Source organism: Gorilla gorilla, chromosome 11, assembly GCF_029281585.2.
Source record: "Gorilla gorilla gorilla isolate KB3781 chromosome 11, NHGRI_mGorGor1-v2.1_pri, whole genome shotgun sequence".
NCBI lineage: Eukaryota > Metazoa > Chordata > Mammalia > Primates > Hominidae > Gorilla > Gorilla gorilla.
Genome location: NC_073235.2, coordinates 143,762,054 through 143,783,267, shown reverse-complemented (window position 1 = coordinate 143,783,267; position 21,214 = coordinate 143,762,054). Strand labels below are relative to the sequence as shown.

The 21,214-nt window shown below is 47.2% G+C and overlaps 1 protein-coding gene across 3 annotated transcripts in view; it reads left to right on the top strand.

Annotated features, from left to right (window-relative positions):
• PASK (PAS domain containing serine/threonine kinase) overlaps window positions 1-19,623 on the top strand; it is a 50,013-nt gene extending 30,390 nt beyond the window's left edge. For all 3 annotated transcript variants that reach the window (XM_055380001.1, XM_055380000.1, XM_055380002.2), the window contains 6 exons: window positions 10,731-10,856; window positions 10,967-11,101; window positions 13,693-13,892; window positions 17,620-17,753; window positions 18,419-18,565; window positions 19,195-19,623. In XM_055380001.1, coding sequence (XP_055235976.1) covers window positions 10,731-10,856; window positions 10,967-11,101; window positions 13,693-13,892; window positions 17,620-17,753; window positions 18,419-18,565; window positions 19,195-19,352 — 900 coding nt within the window. In that variant the 3' untranslated portion in view covers window positions 19,353-19,623. The remainder of the gene's footprint in view (window positions 1-10,730; window positions 10,857-10,966; window positions 11,102-13,692; window positions 13,893-17,619; window positions 17,754-18,418; window positions 18,566-19,194) is intronic.
• Window positions 19,624-21,214: the final 1,591 nt, after the last annotated feature.

Genomic DNA, 21,214 nt, shown 5'->3' with positions numbered 1-21,214 from the left:
AGATCATGCTACGCACTTCAGCCTGGGCAACAGAGCAAGACCCTGTCTCCAAGAAAACAGCCAAAAACAGCAACAAAAAACTAGCTTTATGGTGAATAAAAATGGCTTTCTTTTTTCTTCCCAGCTGTAGAGGAAAAGAGAATTTTAAAAAATCTTTTTTGAGTTTTTTTCCCCAGCGTTTAGGATGACCTGCTATTTCAGGGTTAAGCATTAGTATCCCAGTAGTTATCATTAAGAGAAAGAGAGCAGTCCTGAAACATATACAGCTTATAACATGGGGGAGAAAATGGCAGAAGAGCACTTGAATATGTGGAATATGAGACACCTATTGTTTTCCAGCTATATGCCCTGAGAGTTATTTAGGCAAATACTTAAATGCAGGATGCACAAATCATGAGTGTACATTGTTGGGGACTTTCAACAACTGGACACACACACCACCAGCACCCAGATCAAAATGCACAATTTCCCCAGCATCTCAGGAGCCCTTCTGGGCACAGACCCCAGGGTACCCACTCTCTTGTCTTTTAACATAATCAGGCTTGCGTATTTCTGGACATTTTATATATATAATGCTCTAATGATGTGAGCTCTAATGATGTTGAGTATCTTTTTGTGTGCTTGTTCGCTATCTGCATATTTTCTTTGATGAAATCTTTTCAAACCTTTGCTAGCTTTTAAAAATTGGGTTTTTGAGGCCAGGTATGGTGGTTCACGCCTGTAATCCCAGCACTTTGGGAGGCCGAGGCGGGAGGATCATGAGCTCAGGAGTTCGAGACCAGCCTGGCCAACATAATGAAACCCTGTCTCTACTAAAGATACAAAAAATTAGCTGGGCGTGGTGGGGCACACCTGTAATCCCAGCTACTCAGGAGGCTGAGGCAGGAGAATCACTTGAACCTGGGAGGTGGAGGTTGCAGTAAGTCGAGATTGTGCCATTGCACTCCACCCTGGGCAACAGGGTGAGACTTCGTCTCAAAAAAAAAAAAAATGGGGTTTTTAAACAATATTGAATTTTAAGAGTTCTTTATAATTTCTAGTTACCATTCCTTTATCTGATAAGGGAATTTCACCCAGTCTGTGGCTTGTCTTTTCATTTTCTTAGCAATGCCTTTTGGAGAGCAGAGGTTTTTAATTTCGATGAAGTCCAGTTTATCAATTTTTCTCTTATGGATAATGCTTTTGGTATCCTATATAACCCGAGGTCACAAAGATTTTCTGTTTCCTCCTGCAAGTTTTATAGCCCTCGGTTGTACACTGAGGTCTGTGAGGCAGTGGGAGTTGATTTGGTGTGTGGTGCAGGCCGTGGCTGAGGCTTACCTTATACACGTGGATTTCTACTAGTTTGGCACCAGTTGTTGAAAAGAATCCTTTCTCCATTAGATGATCTTGGTAGCCTTGGCAGAAATCAATTGGCCATATACGTGTGGGTCTGTTCAGTCCACCGGTCTACGTGTCGACGCACTTGCCAATGACTGCGGCTTCATAGTGAATCTTGAAACTGTCCGTTTTCAAGTCCGCTTTGAATATCCTAGGTCCTTTGCTTGTTCATGTAAATTTTAGAATCAGCTTGTGGATTTAATTAATTAATTAGTTTTGGGGAGGACAGGGCCTTGCCCTGTCACCCAGGCTGGAGTGCAGTGGCGCGATCATGGCTCACTGCAACCTCCACCACCTGGGCTCAAGCGATCCTCCCTTCTCCAGCCTCCCAAGTAGCTGGCACCACAGGTGTACACCACCACGCCCAGCTAATTTCTTAATTTTTGTAGAGACGAGGTCTTGCTGTGTTGCTCAGGCTGGTCTTGAACTCCTGGCCTCAAATGATCCTTTCACCTTTGTCTTTCAAAGTGATGGGATTACAGGTGTCAACCATGGTTGATTTTATTAATAATGCCTGCTGGGATTTTATTTGGATTTGTATTGTCCGTAGAGCTACTTGGGGAGAAGTCACACATTGATTGAGTCTTCCGTGGCATTTACTTAGGTCTTGTTTGAATTCTGTCATCAATGTGCTGCAGTTTTCAGCATATGAATCCAACATATTTTGTTAGGTTTATCCCTAAGTATGTCATGTTTTGGATGCTGTTGGAAGTGTTACTGATTTTTAATTTTAATTTCCAGTTCGTCATTGCGAGTATATAAAAATACGATCTATTTTTCTGTGTTGACTTTGTGTCCTGCAAACTTGCCAAACTTTTTTGGTAGATTCTTTGGGATTTTCTATATAGACAGTTGTATCATTTATCACCTCCTTTCTAATCTCTATGCCATTGATTGGTTGGTTGATTGATTGATTGCCTTATTGCACTGGCCAAGACTTCCAGTAAAATATGAGCTAGGAGTGGTGAGAATGGACAACCTAGCTTTGTTCCCAATCTTAGAAAGAAAGCCTTTAGCCTTTCACTGTTAATGATGAGGTTAACAGTGGGTTTTCTGTAGATGCCTTTTATCAGCTGAGGAAGCTCTCTTCCATTCCTTGTTTGCTGAGAGTATTTATTAGGAATGGATGTTGGGTTTTGTCAGGTGCTTTTTTCTGTATCTGTTGGGATGATGCATTTTTTATTTATGTGGACATGATACATTATAATGATTGAGTTATGAATGTTGACTCAACCTTGCATTCTTGGGATTGCTCGTAACGTGTTACTGCCCTTTTTATATATTGTGTCTTCAGTTTGCTAATATCTTGTTAAGCATTTTTGCATCTACATTTATGAGGAATATTGGTGTGTAGTTTTCTAGTAATGTCTTTGTCTAATTTTAGTATAAGCATAATGCTGGCCTCATGAAAATGAGTTTGGGGCCAGAAGTGGTGGCTCATGCCTGTAATCCCAATACTTTGGGAGGCTGAAGCGGGAGAATCGCTTGAGCCCTGGAGTTCAAGACTAGCCTGTGCAACGGAGTGAGACCTCATCTCTACAAAATAATTTAAAAGTCAGCTGGGCATGGTGGTGCATGCTTGTAGTCCCAGCTACTTGAGAGGCTGAGGAAGGGAGATCGCTTGAGTCCGAGAGAGGTCAAGGCTGCAGTGAGCTGTGATCACACTGCCGCACTCCAGCCTGGGCAACACAGCAAGACCCTGTCTTAAAAAAAGATTTGGAAGTAGTCCTTCCTCTTCTGTTTTGTGAAGAGTTTGTATATTTTTTCCTTAAATATTTTGTAGAAATTGGCTGGTAAAATCCTCTGGGACTGGAGTGTTCTTTGAGGGAAGAATTTTAACTGCAAATTAAACTTTTAAAATATAAATGGGATTATTTATGTTTTCTATTTCTTCTGAAGCTTTGGTGGGTTGGATCTTTCAAGAAGTTTGTCCATTTCATCTAAGTTATAAAATTTATTGGCAAATAGTCTCTTAAAAACTTTTAGTGTCTGTAGGGGCTATAATTTTATCACCATTTTCATTCTTGGTAGTGGTAATTTGTGTCTTTTCTCTTTTTTTTTAACTGATCAGTCTGGTTAGAGGCTTATCAATTTTATTAATCTTTCAAATAACCAGCTTTGGGTTTCATTAATTTTTCTTATTTATAATCTATTTTCAATCTTGTGACTTTTATTATAAAAATTTTTTTCATTATTTTTTCTTACTTTGGATTTAATTTTATTTTCTTCTTCTGTTTTCCTAAGGTGGTATCTTAGATCATTTATTTGAGCTATGCTTTTTTCTAATATAATCATTTAATGTTTTAATTTTTCTCCAACCCCAGCTTTATCTGTGTATCACAGATTTTCATGTGTTATGCTTTCACATTCATTCATTACAAATATGTTGTTACTTTGTGTTATTTAGAAGTGTGTTGTTTAATTGCCAATTATTTGGTGATTGTTCAGATATCTTTTTGTTTTTAATTTCTTATAGAGAACATACTTTGTATAATGTCAGTTTCTTTAAATTTGTTGACGCTTGTATTATGTTTTGAAGTCTCTACCTATGCTTGTGGATTTGCTTGTTTCCCTTTGTAATCCTCCCAGGTTTTACTTCATATATTTGGAAGCTCTGTCGTTATAGGAATACCCATTTAGTATCATAGCATCTTCTTGATGAACCAATTCCTTATTTGATATGCCTTGTTCTGAAGTCTACTTTGATATTAGTATGACTACTCCAGCTTTCATTTGATTTGTGTTCACATAGTAAACTTCTCATTCTTTTACTTTTAGTCATTTATGTCTATATTTAAAATGGTCTTCTGTAGGCAGCATACACTTGGGTCTTGCTTTTGAAATTCAGTCTGAAAGTCTCTATCTTTAATTGAGGTGTTTAGACCGTTGATGTTTAATGAAATTACTGATATGGCTGGATTTAAATCTACAATTTAAATCTAGATGTTTTCTATTGTTTCTGGATATTTCTGTGCTTTGTTATTTTCCCCTCTATTTTTCCTACTTTCTGTTGACTATATTTTATTATGTCATGTTTTTGTTTCTTGTTAGTTTTTAATATTTCATCATGATTTTTGGCATCGGTATTGAGATATAGTTCACATACCATATAATTCACCCATTTAAAGTGAACAGTTCAGTAGATTTTAGTATATACAGAATTGTGCAACCATCACCACAAACAAAGAACATTTCATGACCTCAGAAAGAAACCTCATACCCATCAGTAGTCAGTCGCATAACCCCCGTCCTACTCGAATTTCCTCCATCCCATCCTGGGCAACCACAAATCTACTTTCTGTCTCAATAGATTTGCCTGTTCTGGACACTTCATATAAATGGAATCATGCACAGCATGCTCTTTTTTCCCTGGATTCTTTCATCTAACATAATGTTTTCAAGGTTCATCCATATTGCAGCATGTATAAGTACTTCATTCTTTTTTATGACCGAGTAATATTCCATTATATGAACAGACACCATATTTTGTTTATCTGTTTATCAGCTGATGGACATTTGTGTTGTTTCCATTTTTTGGCCATTAGGAATAATGCTTCTATGAACAATTGTATATAAGATTTGTGTGAACATATGTTTTCAGTTCTTCTAGGCATATACCTAGTAGTGCACTTCATGGGTCATGTCGTAACTCTGTGTCTAATGTTTTGAGGAACTGCTAAACAGTTTTCTAAAAAGGCTATACTGTTTTTACATTCCCATCAGCAGTGTACAAGGGTTCCTGGTCTACATATCTTTGCCAACACTTATTATTGTCTTTTCATTTCTAGCCATTCTAGGGGGTGTGAAGGGGTAGCTCACTGTGGTGATGATTTGCATTTCCCTGATGACTAATGATGTCAAGTGTCTTTTCATGATCTTATTCGCTGTTTGTAAATCTTCTTTGGAGAAATGTCTGTTCTGATCCTTTGCCCATTTTTTTTTTTCTTTTGAGACAGAGTCTTGCTCTGTCGCCCAGGCTGGAGTGCAGTGGCACAATCTTGGCTCACTGCAACCTCCACCTCCCAGGTTCAAGCGATTCTCCTGCCTTAGCCTCCTGAGTAGCTGGGATCACAGGTGCACACCACCAGGCCCAGCTGATTTTTGTATTTTTAGTAGAGATGGGGTTGCACCATGTTGGCCAGGCTGGTCTCGAACTCCTGACCTCAGGTGATCTACCCGCCTTAGCCTCCCAAAGTGCTGGGATTACAGGTGTGAGCCATTGTGCCTGGCCCTGCCCCTTTGCCTACTTTTAAATTGGGTTGTCTTTTTATTATTAAATTGTATGAGTTCTGTATTTTAGATACAATTTCTTGATCAGATATATGATTTGCAAATATTTTCTCCATTAAATGTGTTGTCTTTTCACTTTCTTGATGTTTCATTTGAAGCACATTTTATTTTATTTTATTAATTTTATTATTTATTTTTTCACATTGATTGTACTTTATGGATGGTTTATAGGAGGTAAGGACTTTCTGCTTAAAATATTTAAAATTTACATGTGTACACAAACATACACATGTTCCCCCACCTGTGGGGAAGGACAAGATGACTCTGAATAGAGGATGGAGGAGGAGGAGAGGGTGTCGACAGAGGGCCCTTGACTCCTACAGGGGCAGCAGGATAAGGAACAGAGTGGGGCAGAAGGCGGGTTATTAAGAAGCATCTTGCAGGCCGGGTGCGGTGGCTCATGCCTGTAATCCCAGCACTTTGGGAGGCCGAGGCGGGTGGATCACGAGGTCAGGAGATCGAGACCATCCTGGCTAACACGGTGAAACCCCGTCTCTACTAAAAATACAAAAAAATTAGCCGGGCGAGGTGGCGGGCACCTGTAGTCCCAGCTACTCAGGAGGCTGAGGCAGGAGAATGGCGTGAACCCGGGAGGCGGAGCTTGCAGTGAGCCGAGATCGCACCCCTGCACTCCTGCCTGGGCGACAGAGCAAGACTCTGTCTCCAAAAAAAAAAAAAAAAAGAAGCATCTTGCTTACTGCCATGAAGCCACGTGCCCAGCGAGAGCATGGATGAGGCCTCATTGGTGTAGAAGAGGCCCTTGGAGGGTGGGCACATGATGCCCAACTAGCCAGCCAAGGCCAACGTCCGAGGGGTAGGGCGGAAGTGGGGTGGCGTGCACAGGGCACCCAGCCCAGGCCTCTGCTGTCCCCACCTCCCTCCCCACCCCCCGAGAGAAAAGACAGTTTGGGCCTCAGCCATGGACCGACGCCGTTACTGGCAGCGTCTCCTTAAACTACAGAGATACAATGTGTATCAACAGGGTGATCGCTTCTGATCCACTCAGGCAGACAGCTAGAGGTGCTGCATGGGCCAGAACCAGTCCTACGGTATCTTTGGTTTGTGGGCTTCCCTCCCGACTTGAATCCTCCCTCTGTCCAGCCTCTGGGGTGGGCCTCAGGGCTGGGAACGGGCTGCTCGATGGCGCAAGGCCCAGCCTGACAGCCCTTGGAGGCTGGGGGTGCTGCCCTTGCCAGCCACGGGCAGGTTACTCACTGGGGTGCTGGGACTTGTATGAGAAGATCTCGGCAGCCAGCTGCTGCGGGTCCAGGAGCTGCGGGAAGCGCCCCATCATGGCCTCCACCAGGTGCGGGGTGTGTACACCACACAGCTTGGTGTACATGCTGGCCTGCTCCTTGGACAGGCTGTCTGCCCTGCGCCGTGGGCCCCTGCCAGCCCCTGGGCTTTGCACTGGGGGCTCCTGAAGGACTGGGAAGCAGAAACATTTTAAATGGATGACGTTCAGTTGGTCTCTTTTACCGTTTGTCGCTTGTGTTTTGGTGTTATATCTAGGAAGACCCTGCCAAGCCCAGGGTCATAAAGATCTACTCCCATGTTTTCTCTAAGAGTCTTATGGTTTTAGATTTTACATGTAAGTCTTTGATCTATTTTTGAGGTTAATTTTTGTGTGTGGTGTGAGACTGGGGTTGGACTTCACCCTTTCGTATGTGGATATCTAGTTGTACTAGCACTGCTTGTTGAAGACTGTCCTCTCCCCATTGAGTGGTTTTTGGCACCCTTGTCAAAAATCAGTTGACCATAGATGCATGGATTTGTTTCTGGACTCTGAATTCTATTCCATTGATCTATAGTCTGTCTTTCTATCTTAAGTGTGTCCTTAAGCCAGTACCACACTGTCTTGATTACTGTAGCTCTGTAGTAAGTTATGAAACTGGAAAATGCTAGTCCTTCAACTTTGTGTTTTTTTTTTTTTTTCAAGCTTGTTTTGGCTATTTTGAGATTGTTTTGGCCATTTTTCATTTTCTTAAGGATTTTAGGATGAGCTTGTCAGTTTTGCAAAAAAGCCAGCTGAGATTCTCATAGGAATCACATTGAATCTGTAGCTCACTTTGGAGAGTATTGTCATCTTAACAGTATTTAGTCTCCTGATCTGTGAACGTGGAAAGTTTTCTATTCATTTAGATCTTTAATTTCTTTCAGTAGTGTTTTGTAATTTCAGTGTACAAGTCTTGTTATTCTTTTGTTAAGTCTCCATTATTTTTATGTCCAGTTTCTTCTTTTTTCCAGGTTTATTTTTCATTTGCTAGAATATATTCGTTGCCAGTTTTTCCAGGAAGGATTCATGGGTACTATACATTCAGTCCTTGTATGTATTCAAGTGTGTTTATTTTTCTCTCGTATTTTAGTGGTGATGTGCCTTTCTCCTCTCAGAACTTTTTAGGCCTGTATCTGTTGTAATCTAGCATTATTTTGAACTGAATTTTGCTGACAGCAAAACCTGATTTATTTTTCTTTCTAGATTTAAAATCTTTGTCTTTCAAAGTTTTCCCCAGGATGTCTTTGGGGTTTATGTGTGTGTGTGTTTTCTTTATTCTTGCTTGATACTTGGTAAGACTTTGATCTGAATATTTAAAGCTTCCATTCTTTGGTTCCGTTAATTCTTTCCTTCTCCCTCCTCCTGACACTCATTTTAGGTGTGCATGGGCCCCCCTGGAGGAGCCTGCCCTCTTGTCTCCTTGGCCCTGCAGCTGGACAGGCCGCAGGCCTCTTCACCTAGAGTGTCAGGGCTCCCGCCCTCCCGGAGGCTTCTGGAGCTCTGCCACATCTCAGCAGGCCCTTCTTTTGCTCCTCAGGACCACAGCCTGCTTCCCCTCGTCTTCTTGCTTTCCCTCAGTCTCACCTCTGGCCTTTTGGGCCATAGTGACCCTCCCGTCAAAGGGTCTTCAGAATTTGTCTCCTTTCACCTCTCACAGGCTGGCACCCAAGCTGCCCCCTTCTCTCCTGATGACTGTGAGAGGCCTGGATGTTGCCCAGGCTCCGATGGTTCTTCCTGCTCCCGCCCTGGCCCCAGTGCCCTCCCGATGCCCACTTACGTTGCCTGCCCAGCCCCCCGCCTCCCTCACACCTCATCACAGCTCAGGTGCGCTCTGCCGCAGTCCTGTGCTCCCGCTGCCCTCTGCCTGGAGGGCCTTCCCCGAGGCGCTCAGAAGCTGCCTTCCCGGGACTCGCTCCCTATCCCATGCACCTCGCAGGGGCTGCACCCCCGCGGCACTTCCTGCCCCATCTTTTTTTCCTTCTTGGCACTCATCGTTCCCTGGTGCGTGATCTCACTCAGCATCTCTTCCTGACACCTGAACAGGCCCATCCTGTGGTCGGCACCCGCTGGGTTGCCCGTCGCTCCTTCAGCTGCGTGCCAACACCCACGTAGCAGCAGGCATTGTGTTGGGCGACCAGATTTTCAGCGACTTGCAGTGTTTCTTTCTTTTGTGAATGGTATCTTTTTCTGTTACACTTTGACTATCATTGACTGTGGTAGCACTGTTTTTCTTATATTTTACCTTATGTCTGTCAGTCTTGCTAAACTCTGATTAATCTCAGAGTCGATGTTGAAAACATATCTGAGAGTGATAGCTTTTCTTTATATTTTCTAGTTTTCTGGCTTCTTCGTTCATTCTCTTGGCCAGGGCTTCCAGTGCTTGGTTGAGAAGTTGGGGTGACGTGGATGTTCTCTGGGGCACATGCCCTGAGGCCTCTGGGGCCCTCTCTCCAGCCCAGGTTATGGGTTCCTCAGCTCCACCTGGATTCTCCATCTCACCCATCTGTCCACCTTACAGAATGGGCAGTAATGACGCTGCATTTCTGGTCAGCTGCTGACCCCCTTCTCTGCTTCCTTGTGCTGCAGGCGTTTATCACTTTGTTTCTTCTTTCATGTCCGTGGGACTTAGGGGAGGTAAATGCAGGGGATGCATCTGCCGCATGGACCGATGGTGGCCCTGGTGTAATGGGATGCCTGAGGACCGGGTGGCCCCTGGTGTAATGGGATGCCTGAGGACTGGGTGGCCCCGGCGTAATGGGATGCTTGAGGACCGATGGTGGCCCCTGGTGTAATGGGATGCTTGAGGACTGGGTGGCCCCTGGCGTAACGGGATGCTTGGGGACCTGGTGGCCCTGGTGTAATGGGATGCTTGAGGACTGATGGTGGCCCCTGGTGTAATGGGATGCTTGAGGACTGGGTGGCCCCTGGTGTAATGGGATGCTTGGGGACCGGGTGGCCCTGGTGTAATGGGATGCTTGAGGACCGATGGTGGCCCCTGGTGTAATGGGATGCTTGAGGACTGGGTGGCCCCTGGCGTAACGGGATGCTTGAGGACTGGGTGGCCCTGGTGTAATGGGATGCTTGAGGACCGGGTGGCCCTGGTGTAACGGGATGCTTGGGGACCGGGTGTCCCTGGTGTAATGGGATGCTTGGGGACCGGGTGGCCCTGGTGTAATGGGATGCTTGGGGACCTGGTGGCCCCAGCGTAATGGGATGCTTGAGGACTGGGTGGCCCCTGGTGTAACGGGATGCTTGGGGACCTGGTGGCCCCAGCGTAATGGGATGCTTGAGGACTGGGTGGCCCCTGGTGTAACGGGATGCTTGGGGACCGGGTGTCCCTGGTGTAATGGGATGCTTGAGGACTGATGGTGGCCCTGGTGTAATGGGATGCTTGAGGACTGATGGTGGCCCTGGTGTAATGGGATGCTTGAGGACTGGGTGGCCCCTGGCGTAACGGGATGCTTGGGGACCTGGTGGCCCCAGCGTAATGGGATGCTTGAGGACTGGGTGGCCCCTGGTGTAACGGGATGCTTGGGGACCGGGTGTCCCTGGTGTAATGGGATGCTTGAGGACTGATGGTGGCCCTGGTGTAATGGGATGTTTGGGGACCGGGTGGCCCTGGTGTAATGGGATGCTTGAGGACTGATGGTGGCCCTGGTGTAATGGGATGTTTGGGGACCGGGTGGCCCTGGTGTAATGGGATGATTGAGGACCGGGTGGCCCTGGTGTAATGGGATGCTTGAGGACTGGCTCCAGCTGTTTCCACTCTCTGTCTTCCTCACAGGTGGTGGTGAAGTTTATTAAGAAGGAGAAGGTCTTGGAGGATTGTTGGATTGAGGATCCCAAACTTGGGAAAGTTACTTTAGAGATCGCAATTCTATCCAGGGTGGAGCACGCCAATATCATCAAGGTGATGGTTTCCTCTTCAGAGATACCCTAACTTGGCTCATGTCAAATGTCTTCAATTTGTTGACTTGAAGATGTTTTGGCAGAGTTGGACTTGGCTTTGTCTCTTCCTAGGTATTGGATGTATTTGAAAACCAAGGGTTCTTCCAGCTCGTGATGGAGAAGCACGGCTCCGGCCTAGATCTCTTCGCTTTCATCGACCGCCACCCCAGGCTGGATGAGCCCCTGGCGAGCTACATCTTCCGACAAGTGAGAGCAGGCCAGAGCCGTGTTGGTGTGAACGCAGGCCTGGGTGCCTGGGTCCGGTGGCTGCAAAGATCAGTGATCCATACTCGGTTCTCTCTCTGAGCTGGATCTAGCCTTCTGTGTGGGGATTTCATGGAGTAGGATATATATTTTGAGAAGAAAATTCTATGATTGAAGTAGAGAAAGTGAGGTTGGGAAGGAAGGATGAGGCCAGATACAGTCCTGGAATGACTGAGAAAGTATGTTTAATGGTTAAGGTTTATTTACATACATAAAATATGCACAACAATCATAAAAATTAACCAGTAAGGGTTAGGATGCAGCCAGAGAGTGTGTCAAAGGCACGTGTGCGGCACAGCGGCCTGCAGGCTGTAAGTGCTCACTAAATGGTGTCTGTTCAGTTAATCAACCAGCAAAATTGAGATCCTGACATTCTCACTTTTCAGTAAGTATTTGTCTTAATCTGTTTCGTGTCTAATTACGTATTGAACTTTGGCCATTATTTTATTGGAATGGGAGAGTGATGATCCAAATAGGAAGGCACCCTAGCAGAGGGACAGGGGGAAGAAACGGTAACTCGTGTTGGGTTTTAAGGAGAGGGTGGTGGTTCCATCCTGTACTGCTCCCAGCTCCCCCGAAAGAACTGGAGAAATACCAGCAAAGGGCTGTGTAGACAACTCACATTTGCTCTTGGATTGTTTGCTGGGGACAACTCGATTTCTAATGACAGCTTCCGTGAATCAACATTTCTTCCTTAAAGCTACACACTCTCGGGTTGTTGGGTTTCCGAAGTTTAGTTTCTCAGGCTCCTACTTGTAAGTTTCAGATATTATGGTTCTGCCAAAACAGGGTCACCTCTCTCCCTCTTCCTATGTTGGAAGATGACGTCCTCCCTTTAGTTTGTGGACAACACTTGTTTCTGAAACTTTTTACAGCAAATAGAGTATCTGTATGAGGTTATGTTGAGGGTCACTTGTTAAAAGCTGCTGCCTGACAGCTGTTAATTCTAGGGCTAGTGAGACACATAATTATGGTGTTTATACTCTAAAATTTTTGCCAAAAGAATCTCTACCCCTTTTGTAAATATATAGACATAAATGTTATTCTATGTAAATACAGATTCACAATTTTATAAAGTATATGATCGCACATCAATGTATGTAGGAATCATGCCAGTTCTCAGGGCATTGCCTGTCAGCTCCAGATTCATCAGGACCTGCTCAGCAGCGGGGTCAGGGAGCTGGGCCTGGGAACAGCCCTGGCTTGGTTCAGGCCGCTCCAGGGCAGCATGGCCAGTCCAGGGCACAGAAGCATCTGCAGGAAGAGCAGCTTTCTTCAAGTTGCTCTTTAGCCCTTTGTGGTTAATCTCTCAGTACTAGTTAATAAATCTTAATGAAACTTTCCATGTTCAAGTTCATGTGTGGTTTCTGTCTCCTGATTGGATCCTGACTGATTTGTATATATCTACATATATATGTAAGTATGTATGCATGCATGCTTGTATATGTGTATTTATGTGTGTACCTATGTACAAGTATATGTTATGTGTATAGGTATGCACACATGTGTATGCAGGTGTGTATATATGTGCACATGTATGTATCTAAATGTGTATGTATATATAAATATGCAGGTATGTATATATAAATATGCAGGTATGTATATGTTTGTATATATGTGTATAAATATGCGTATATTTATTAAATGTAAGTTAATTGGGCTTAGCTAACCTGTGATTATTGCTTCTGATTTGAAAGATACTCATTTGTAAATATAAATTTGTCTCAAAAGATCAACATGATACATCCATGAAATCACTAAGTTGATTGGTATAATGGGTGTCCAAATTATGACAGTCAGACGTTTAATTCATCCTAGTTGAGCTAAACTGAAAGGCCGATGTTGCTGGCCTCCGTTATTGGAGAGGCAGAGTGGGCAGGCAGTGGAGCACTGCAGCCGCACCTCCATGGGAACGAAGCCCGTTTCCAGTGTAACTGCTTTAAGTCTGCATCATTGAGTAGCCACACATTTGGGGAAAGGATGGCTGATATGTCATGCTGCTCTCTGAGATGCCACTGAGGCTGTGCTCCCAGCTCTGCCCCAAATTGCTGCCTGAACTCTGGGCAAGTCACTTTCCCTCCCCGTGAGCTGAGGTTATCGACTTGGTGCTTTCTCTCGGGCACTTCCCACTTAACACCAAACCTGCACCCGTTCACTTGCCCACCATGAGTGTCTTTGGGTTGTGGCTTTGTGGCCTGTCTTTCCTCCTGAAATAGGCATGGTATGCGTTGGTGGGGGCGAGTGTCTGCCGGGAAGGTTTTCTCAGCAGCAAACAGAACTCACGAGTCTCATGTTGATGTTGCCACCTTGCCAGCTAACGTGGCCATCCCCAGTGAACACGCCTCCTGAAGGGCTTTGTTTCCTGTTTGCTTCCAATCATATCTTCAGCGTTGAAAAATCTTTCCTGTCCCCAGTTCATCATGAGTCGGAGGTTTATTTTTTCTTTGTGTGTTTTTTTTGTTCCAGTTTATTTTAAATGCATATTTTAGTTGATTTGCTTTTTTAAAAAGCCCCCTCTGGCCTCCTGATTCCAGCTAGTGTCAGCAGTGGGATACCTGCGCTTGAAGGACATCATCCACCGTGACATCAAGGATGAGAACATCGTGATCGCCGAGGACTTCACAATCAAGCTCATAGACTTTGGCTCGGCCGCCTACTTGGAAAGGGGAAAATTATTTTATACTTTTTGTGGGACCATCGAGTACTGTGCACCGGAAGTTCTCATGGGGAATCCGTACGTATGCTGCTGCGGTGCGGCCCGTGCTCGTGTCCTCTGTCAGGACCCTGAGGGTGGCTTGATTTTGGGTGGGAAGATGGCTTCCTTCGTGCCTCTTTGTGATAAGAGTGTTGAGTGGTCAGGGTGATATGCTGAAAAGTAAGTGGGCAGGCAGGCAAGGCCATATTGGGCAAAGGCACTGGGCGATGGATATAGGAGTTAATAATTTTATTTTCTCAGCTTTTATTTGTTTGGAGTTTCATATAATAAAAAGCCAAGAAAAATATTGAAGAGTCCCCCAAAATGGCACTCTTCAAATAAGTGAAGAGGATTCTTTTTAGTTAGGTTTATTTATTTTGATGACAGGAATAATATCTATTTCAATAAAATACCGCGGGGCTGACCATACAAGAAATCAAGCACTAGAGAAAGTCCCGAGGCAGAGGATTCGTGCTGAAGGTGGAGCCCTTGGCTGGAGGGGCTGTCGCTGACCAGCCAGACTCCATGTCACTGGAGTGGGCCAGCTGAGCCTCTGCTCTGCTGTGGGGAGAAGCGGCGTCCTTGGGTGTGTGGCTGAGTTTGCATCTCTGCAGTCTGGGGAGCCTGTGAGTTGGGGGCTGGCCTGGGCAGGGCCTCCTCTCGGGGGACTTTAGAGAGGAAAGCAAAACGGAAAGGAAGATTGTTGTTCATTTGTAGGGCCTGAGTGGAGACTGTCTGCTGACGTGCCCGATCACTGTCTCATCTGCCTGTAAACCAAATGTGTCTATGTGTATGAAGTAGACTTTATTAAGTCAGAAACAGATAACAGGTGTTTTCCACTAACACCTACGTGTATTTTAGAGACGTGTGGTTGGAATGCATCTCTAGGTGAGTTCATGGTTAGAGAGTCGGATGATCACAGCACTGCTTGGACCCTCCTGGCCCCCTGCTGCAGCACTCTGCTGCACCGCCCATATCTGCTCCATGTGGTTCTCTAGGAGGGAAGCTGATGCTGCCCCCACAGGAGAGGCACACAGGATCCCTCACAGACCTGCTTGGAGTTGCACCTGACCAGGCGGCCTGAGGCCAGGGCATTTGCTCGCAGTCACGCGCGAGCTCCATGCCGTGCCTTGGGCTCTCGGGAGGGCCTCAGCATCGGGGAGAGGAGAGGCTGGGCCCTGGATCCTGGTGTCTGCTTAGGCCATATTTCATTAGGAGGTGCAGGTTCCAGGCTGCGCACCCTGAGTCCTCAGAGCCCAGCAGCCTCAGCCTGTGCCAGCCTCTCCATGCCAGGCAGCGTTGAGCTCTTCTGGGCCTGGATGCCCTGTGTGCAGAGTATGGAGGAAGTGAAAATGGGCTCTTCCCCGCTAGAACCTCCACGCATCTTCAGAGCCACCAAACAGCGTGAAATATTGAAGGGGGTTGGTGTAAGAAGGGCCGTGGAGTTTCCCTTCAGATCTAGTTTGGTTGCCCTAGAGCCTGGTGGGCGCTGGTGGGCTCTGCCTGCCCTGCAGTGGTTGTCGTGCCCTCCGTGCTGGAGGGAACTGCCTGTCCCCTGTCCACTGACCCATGATGCCTGCTGCATGGCTTGTCATCCCTTCCTGCACCTAGGCCGTGAAGCTTGGGGAGGGTGCAGGGGGGATCCAACCTGGGCGAGAGCTCAGTGCTGCTTGGCCACCTTGGCCCTGCCTCCCAGAGCTGTGGCTCCCACCCTCTCCCTGAGTGCCTGCCCTGCCAGGGCTCTGCCCTGCCTCGGCTCTGCCCTGCCTCCTGGCCTCTCCTTTCTGGCTGTGAGCGGTGTGCTGCTCCTGGGCCTGCTGGGCTGCAGGCCTCCTCTCAGGAGCTCCTTCCTCCCTCCTGCGTCCTCTCCCCATCTCCCTGGATGAAAGGGTTTCTGAGTTCTTATTCTCAATCCCATCCTCAGGGCCCTGGCTTCTGTCTTGTCATCTTCGTCTCCGTCTACTCCAGGGTCGGCGGACTGTGGCCTTAGGTCCCTGTTCCCCTTCCTCAGGCCCTGGCAGCTGCCATTCTGCTTTCTTCTCTATGAATCTGACTACTCTAGGGACCTCCTATACGTGGAATTGTACAGCATTTGCCTTTTGGTGACTGGCTTATTTCACTTCGCATAAAGTCCTCAAGGTCCATCCATGTTGTGGCCTGTGCCAGCATCTTCCTTTTCAAGGCTGAATTTGATTGCGTTTTGTGGATATGCTATACTTATTCATCTGTCAGTGGACATTTGTGTTGCTTCTACCTTTTGCTTCCATCTTTATGTTGTTCGTGATGCTGCTACAAACGTGTGTGCAAACATCCGCTGCCTCTTGTTTCTATAAATAAAGTTTTATTGGAATGGAGCTGTGCTCATTTGCTTATGTGTTGTCTGTAGCTGCCTTTGTCCTACATGACAGAGTTGAGTTGCAGTGGGGACCATGTGGCCCACAACCTGAAATATTTACTATTTGACCCTTCACAGGAAAAGTTTGCCAACCTCTGTTCTATTCTATTGGATATTTCTCTTCAGCTTCTAAACGTCTTGAAATCTTTCTAAAAAACAGAAACAACAGAAAAACAAAAACTGCTGAAGCTGATTTTCTTGCTCTAGCCCCTACAGCTCTCATCCGTCCCCTCAGCTTCCCTGCGGTCTGTGCTAGCCACCCCACCACCCCGCTGACTCAGCCTGGGGGCCCGACTTTCACCCACGCTGCTGCTCTGGCCTCTGTGATCTGCCCTCTTGAGCCTTCCCCTCCCTCCCAGCCCCTCTTCTCCGAGTCTAGCCCGGGGCTCTGTCCGTGCCACTCTTCTCACTGCTGTGGTTTCTCTTGGCTCCCTTGTCTAATTCTGGTTCTGAGAACAGGCTGCTGCTTCCCAGACCTCTTCTGGGGACAGACCCCCAGCTGCGGACCTGGAGACGCATGGCTTTGGCCAGTGCAGGGGCAGGGCTGTGGGTGCAGGTGACCTGGCTCTGGTGCGTGCTTGGCAGCAACTTCACCTCACCAAGCCTTGATCTTCTGTGCAAAATGAAAGTCATATTTATCTTGATAGGTTGTTGTGAGGATTTGGGTTAAGCCATGTAAAATGCTGGTACAGCGTTGGCATCTCTAGGTACCCAATAGATGGTAGCGTGGATGAGGATGCTTATGGCGACAGGAAGTAACAATAGTCCTTTGGGTGTCTTCTCCCTGAAGCTTGCTCCTCCATTTGGCCCACTGTGTGAACACCCACCTTCACCACGTCCTTCTTGTTTGCTTTCATCCTTCGGTGTTTTTCCCTGTTCAGTCTCGTCCTGCAGCACCCTTCACATCGTCGCCACAGCCATCTTCCTAAAGGGCATGTGTGTCCATGGTCACACCAAGATCGTGAACATGCCCGATCATGTCTGAACGGCATGTGACCCTGTTCTGAAGTGGCCTGCGGCTCCCGTGGCCCTCAGCAAAGCCAATGGACGTGTACTCTGCTTCCTCCAGGAAGCCCTCCCCCCTCCCCCCTCTGGTGGACATGTCTTGTGGCTGGTGTCCACAAGGAAGTTCCTGATTAGCCTCGGAGCTGCCCGATGGCCTCTCCACTCCTGGCACATGGCCTGCTGGCTGGCCTGGGGCAGAAGTGCATGGAAATGGAGGGCATGTTTGAAGGGTGGAGTGACCCTCCTCTTGGGAAACCACTGCCTGGCCTGTGTGCTGGTCGGGAAGGGCCATGGTGCTTCCCATGGGCGGGCTTGGCAAGCCTGCGCTGAGCGCCGTGGCGTCCTGATGCCTCCTCCTCCTCACAGCTACAGAGGGCCGGAGCTGGAGATGTGGTCTCTGGGAGTCACTCTGTACACGCTGGTCTTTGAGGAGAACCCCTTCTGTGAGCTGGAGGAGACCGTGGAGGCTGCCATACACCCGCCATACCTGGTGTCCAAAGGTGAGCGTGAGCTGCAAGTGGTAGACAGTCGACACTGTCCTTAGAGATCAGCCACTTTTTTTCCCCATTTCCTCATTCCTCAGTGTATCTCTGTCCATATCAACAGTCTCATTTGTTTCTTTTCTATTCATCAAATAATTTGCATATGACTTTAAAACATCTTGATAATTTAGTTTTTGTTAATGTTCCTCTTTGGATCTTAGAGGCCCTCTTGTGAGAAACACACTTGCAGTCAGGACAGGGAGGCTCCAAGTGGCCCTGTTGACTTGGTGCCTACATGGTTAAAGGAACTGCGGCCTGAATCCAGATGCAAGGCTGGGGGCTTCTCTCAGCTTGTGCTGGCATCCCCTACCTGTCATGTTAACCCTGCGTATTCACAGCTCTGCATTGCCAGAGCCCCTGAGAACAGAGCAGTTAGGAACCTCTGCACCACCTGGATTTTGGTTGAGTGAGATGGCATCTTGAACTCCAAGCTTTCATTTCAGAGGCAATGAATGTTTCCTGCAGCTTCTGTGCAAGCACAGCTGGGCCCTGCACTAGAGGTTCCTGGGCCGCCACCTGCCCAGTCAGAGGCTCTGCGGGGGGGTGGTGAGCACCCAGGAATCTGAGATGTGCTCCACTTCATCCCAATCTGGACCTACCGTCTGTGTTCTTTGTGTCCCCAGAACTCATGAGCCTTGTGTCTGGGCTGCTGCAGCCAGTGCCTGAGAAGCGCACCACCTTGGAGAAGCTGGTGACAGACCCGTGGGTAACACAGCCTGTGAATCTTGCTGACTATACATGGGAAGAGGTGTGTCCAGTAAACAAGCCAGGTGAGGCTTCTCAGCATCCCTCCACCCCACGTGACTTCACTTGGAATAACGAGGTCCCCAGGCTGCCTTCCTAGGTCAAAAGGAGGAAAAGGAGGCTCTCTCCCCCATGCTGTCTTGGACACAAATGTCAGGGCCTATAGCTGACCTGTCACCTGTGAGAGGGGGTTTGATTCTGTCCCGAGGCCTCTGGACACCACTGGGGTTCAGGGTGTGGCTTTGGACCTTGGAGGGCGGGCAGGTGTCATGGGAGCTCCTGGCAGAAGGGGTCGGAACCCTCAAAGATGGTTTGAGGAATGCAGCTGGTGATGGTCTGACTGGGCCGAAGGGGAGGATGAGGCCACAGATGCTGAGAGTGATTCTCTAGCAGCCGGCGGGGCCCAGGGCTCTTCAGACAAGGCTCTGGCCACAGAGCCAAAACCACTGCTCAGAGCATTTGGACCAAGCTGCAGTTGATGGCCCTGGGCTTAGATCCCCACCTTGGCAGGATCTGTACTTCCGGGACATTGCCAGTTGGATTTCTGAGGGCCTCACCTTAGGCTTTTGTTCTAGGACTTCTTCAAGTGAGAAGCAAAGTATTTTAGAACCTTAAGTTGTTAGCATGTGATACAGTTACCTTCTTCTTTCTTCAGAAAGCGGAGTTCTGTCCACTGCGAGCCTGGAGATGGGGAACAGGAGCCTGAGTGATGTGGCCCAGGCTCAGGAGCTTTGTGGGGGCCCCATTCCAGGTGAGGCTCCTAATGGCCAAGGCTGTTTGCATCCCGGGGATCCCCGTCTGCTGACCAGCTAAACACCAATTTCTTCCTGCTTTTCTCCACTTGGTTTGGAAAATCACACAGTTTTCAGGCTCCATCTGTTTGGAGAAAATACATTCTGAAGCATCCCCAATTCACCTTCTAAAAACTCATGTGCAGGTTTGATAAACACCAGAACAGAAGACAGTGATGCTGTATTATCTTAGGTTTATTACATAGATTTGGAATTCACTTTTTTCATGACCTAGAAAAAAACATTCCAGTGTTCAACTGTTTTATATTATTAAAGGGCTTTTAATTTGTGAACTTCTGAAGGCATGAGTGTTTTCTCTTTCTACTTTTGTATATGTGCATGTTTTGTTTCCTCTGACTTGGTATATGCTCATCTGAGCGACGGATATGTGAAATTTGTAGAACTGGTTATATTCAAATGGCCAGACTATTTCATTAATTTATTTCCTCAAATGCTTTTCAAATTAAAGCACCTTTGTTAGTAAACAGTTATCCTGACTTGGACGTTGTGAACTGTTCCCGTGTGCTAAGTGTGAGAAATACCTGGTTTCCTCATTTTTCCATGTGTGCACCCCACTTGCCACAGTTGGAGAGAAGTCTAGCCTTGGCCATTCTGGGGTTCCTTTTATAAGCAGGCCCTGCCAGGGGTGGGCCTAGGGCTCTGAAGCTTGCTCCATCTGGTAAGACGGGGGAGGGTGGCGTCCTCAGGGACCTCCCTTCTGTCTGTAGCAAGACTCTGCTGTCAAACATGTGGCTGGCTCACTGCCAGCAGTCCCCAGATATCCCATGGCCAGCCAGCTCCCACCTCTGTCCACATGAGGGGCTTCCTGGCCCAGCCCCCACCTCTGGTCTGTGTGAGGGGCTCCAGCCGTGTATTCCTCCGGGCTGCTCAGGTCCCAGGTTTGTCAGATACTCAACTGGCTGCTTCCCTCCCTTAGACTCCAGTCCATCCCCCTCAGACAGACTTGGCTAGGTCAAGTACTTACAATTGTTTTATTTCATGTCTGTGTTAGAGAGGAGGGAATAGCTAGAGGTGAGAGCAGAACCTTTCATTTTTTTCCCCTGCTGAGACAGTAGGAAAAAAACCAAAACCTAAACCCCTACCCTTTTCCCACATGTCATCACTTGCAGACGGTTTTTCCACATTCTGAGACTCCTGCCCAGAACCCTCTGGAAGCTGCTTGGGAGCCAGGCTGCCTTCTGCGTGGTTCTGAGCTATTTCTAGTGGTTATTTAGGAGGCACTCAACTGTTTTGGGATGAGCAGAGTTAATTTTAGTCCCATCTAGTAGGATATGGGATATTGCCATCCCTTTCTTCAGAAAGTGCTGCCTGAGCCTCGCTGCCACCACAAGTGACTGATGGAGTTGGTGGGGAGTTGGTGGGGGAGGACCCTCCTCTATCAGGGACATTCAAGGTACAAGGGTTTTACAGGTGTGTATTAAAGTCAGTGATGTTCACTCTTCAGAATTCAAAGAATTTTCTGATGTTTTAAGAACCCCTACCTTGTAGTGTTTATGGTGCTTATAACAGAGGATGTTATAGAATGGTGTTTGTTTGTTTATTTATTTATTTAGAGACAGAGTCTCATACTGTCGCCTGGGCTGGAGTGCAATGGTGCGATCTCAGCTCACTGCAACTTCTGCCTCCCAGGTTCAAGCAATTCTGCCTCAGCCTCCCAAGTAGCTGAGATTACAGGTGCCCACCACCACGCCTGGCTAAATTTTTGTATTTTTAGTAGAGACGAGGTTTCACTGTGTTGGCCAGGCTGGTCTCAAACTCCTGACCTCATGATCTGCCCGCCTCAGCCTCCCAAAATGTTGGGATTACAGGCATGAGCCACTGCGTTCGGCCACAATGGTGTTTGCAGACAGGTGTTTAATGGGT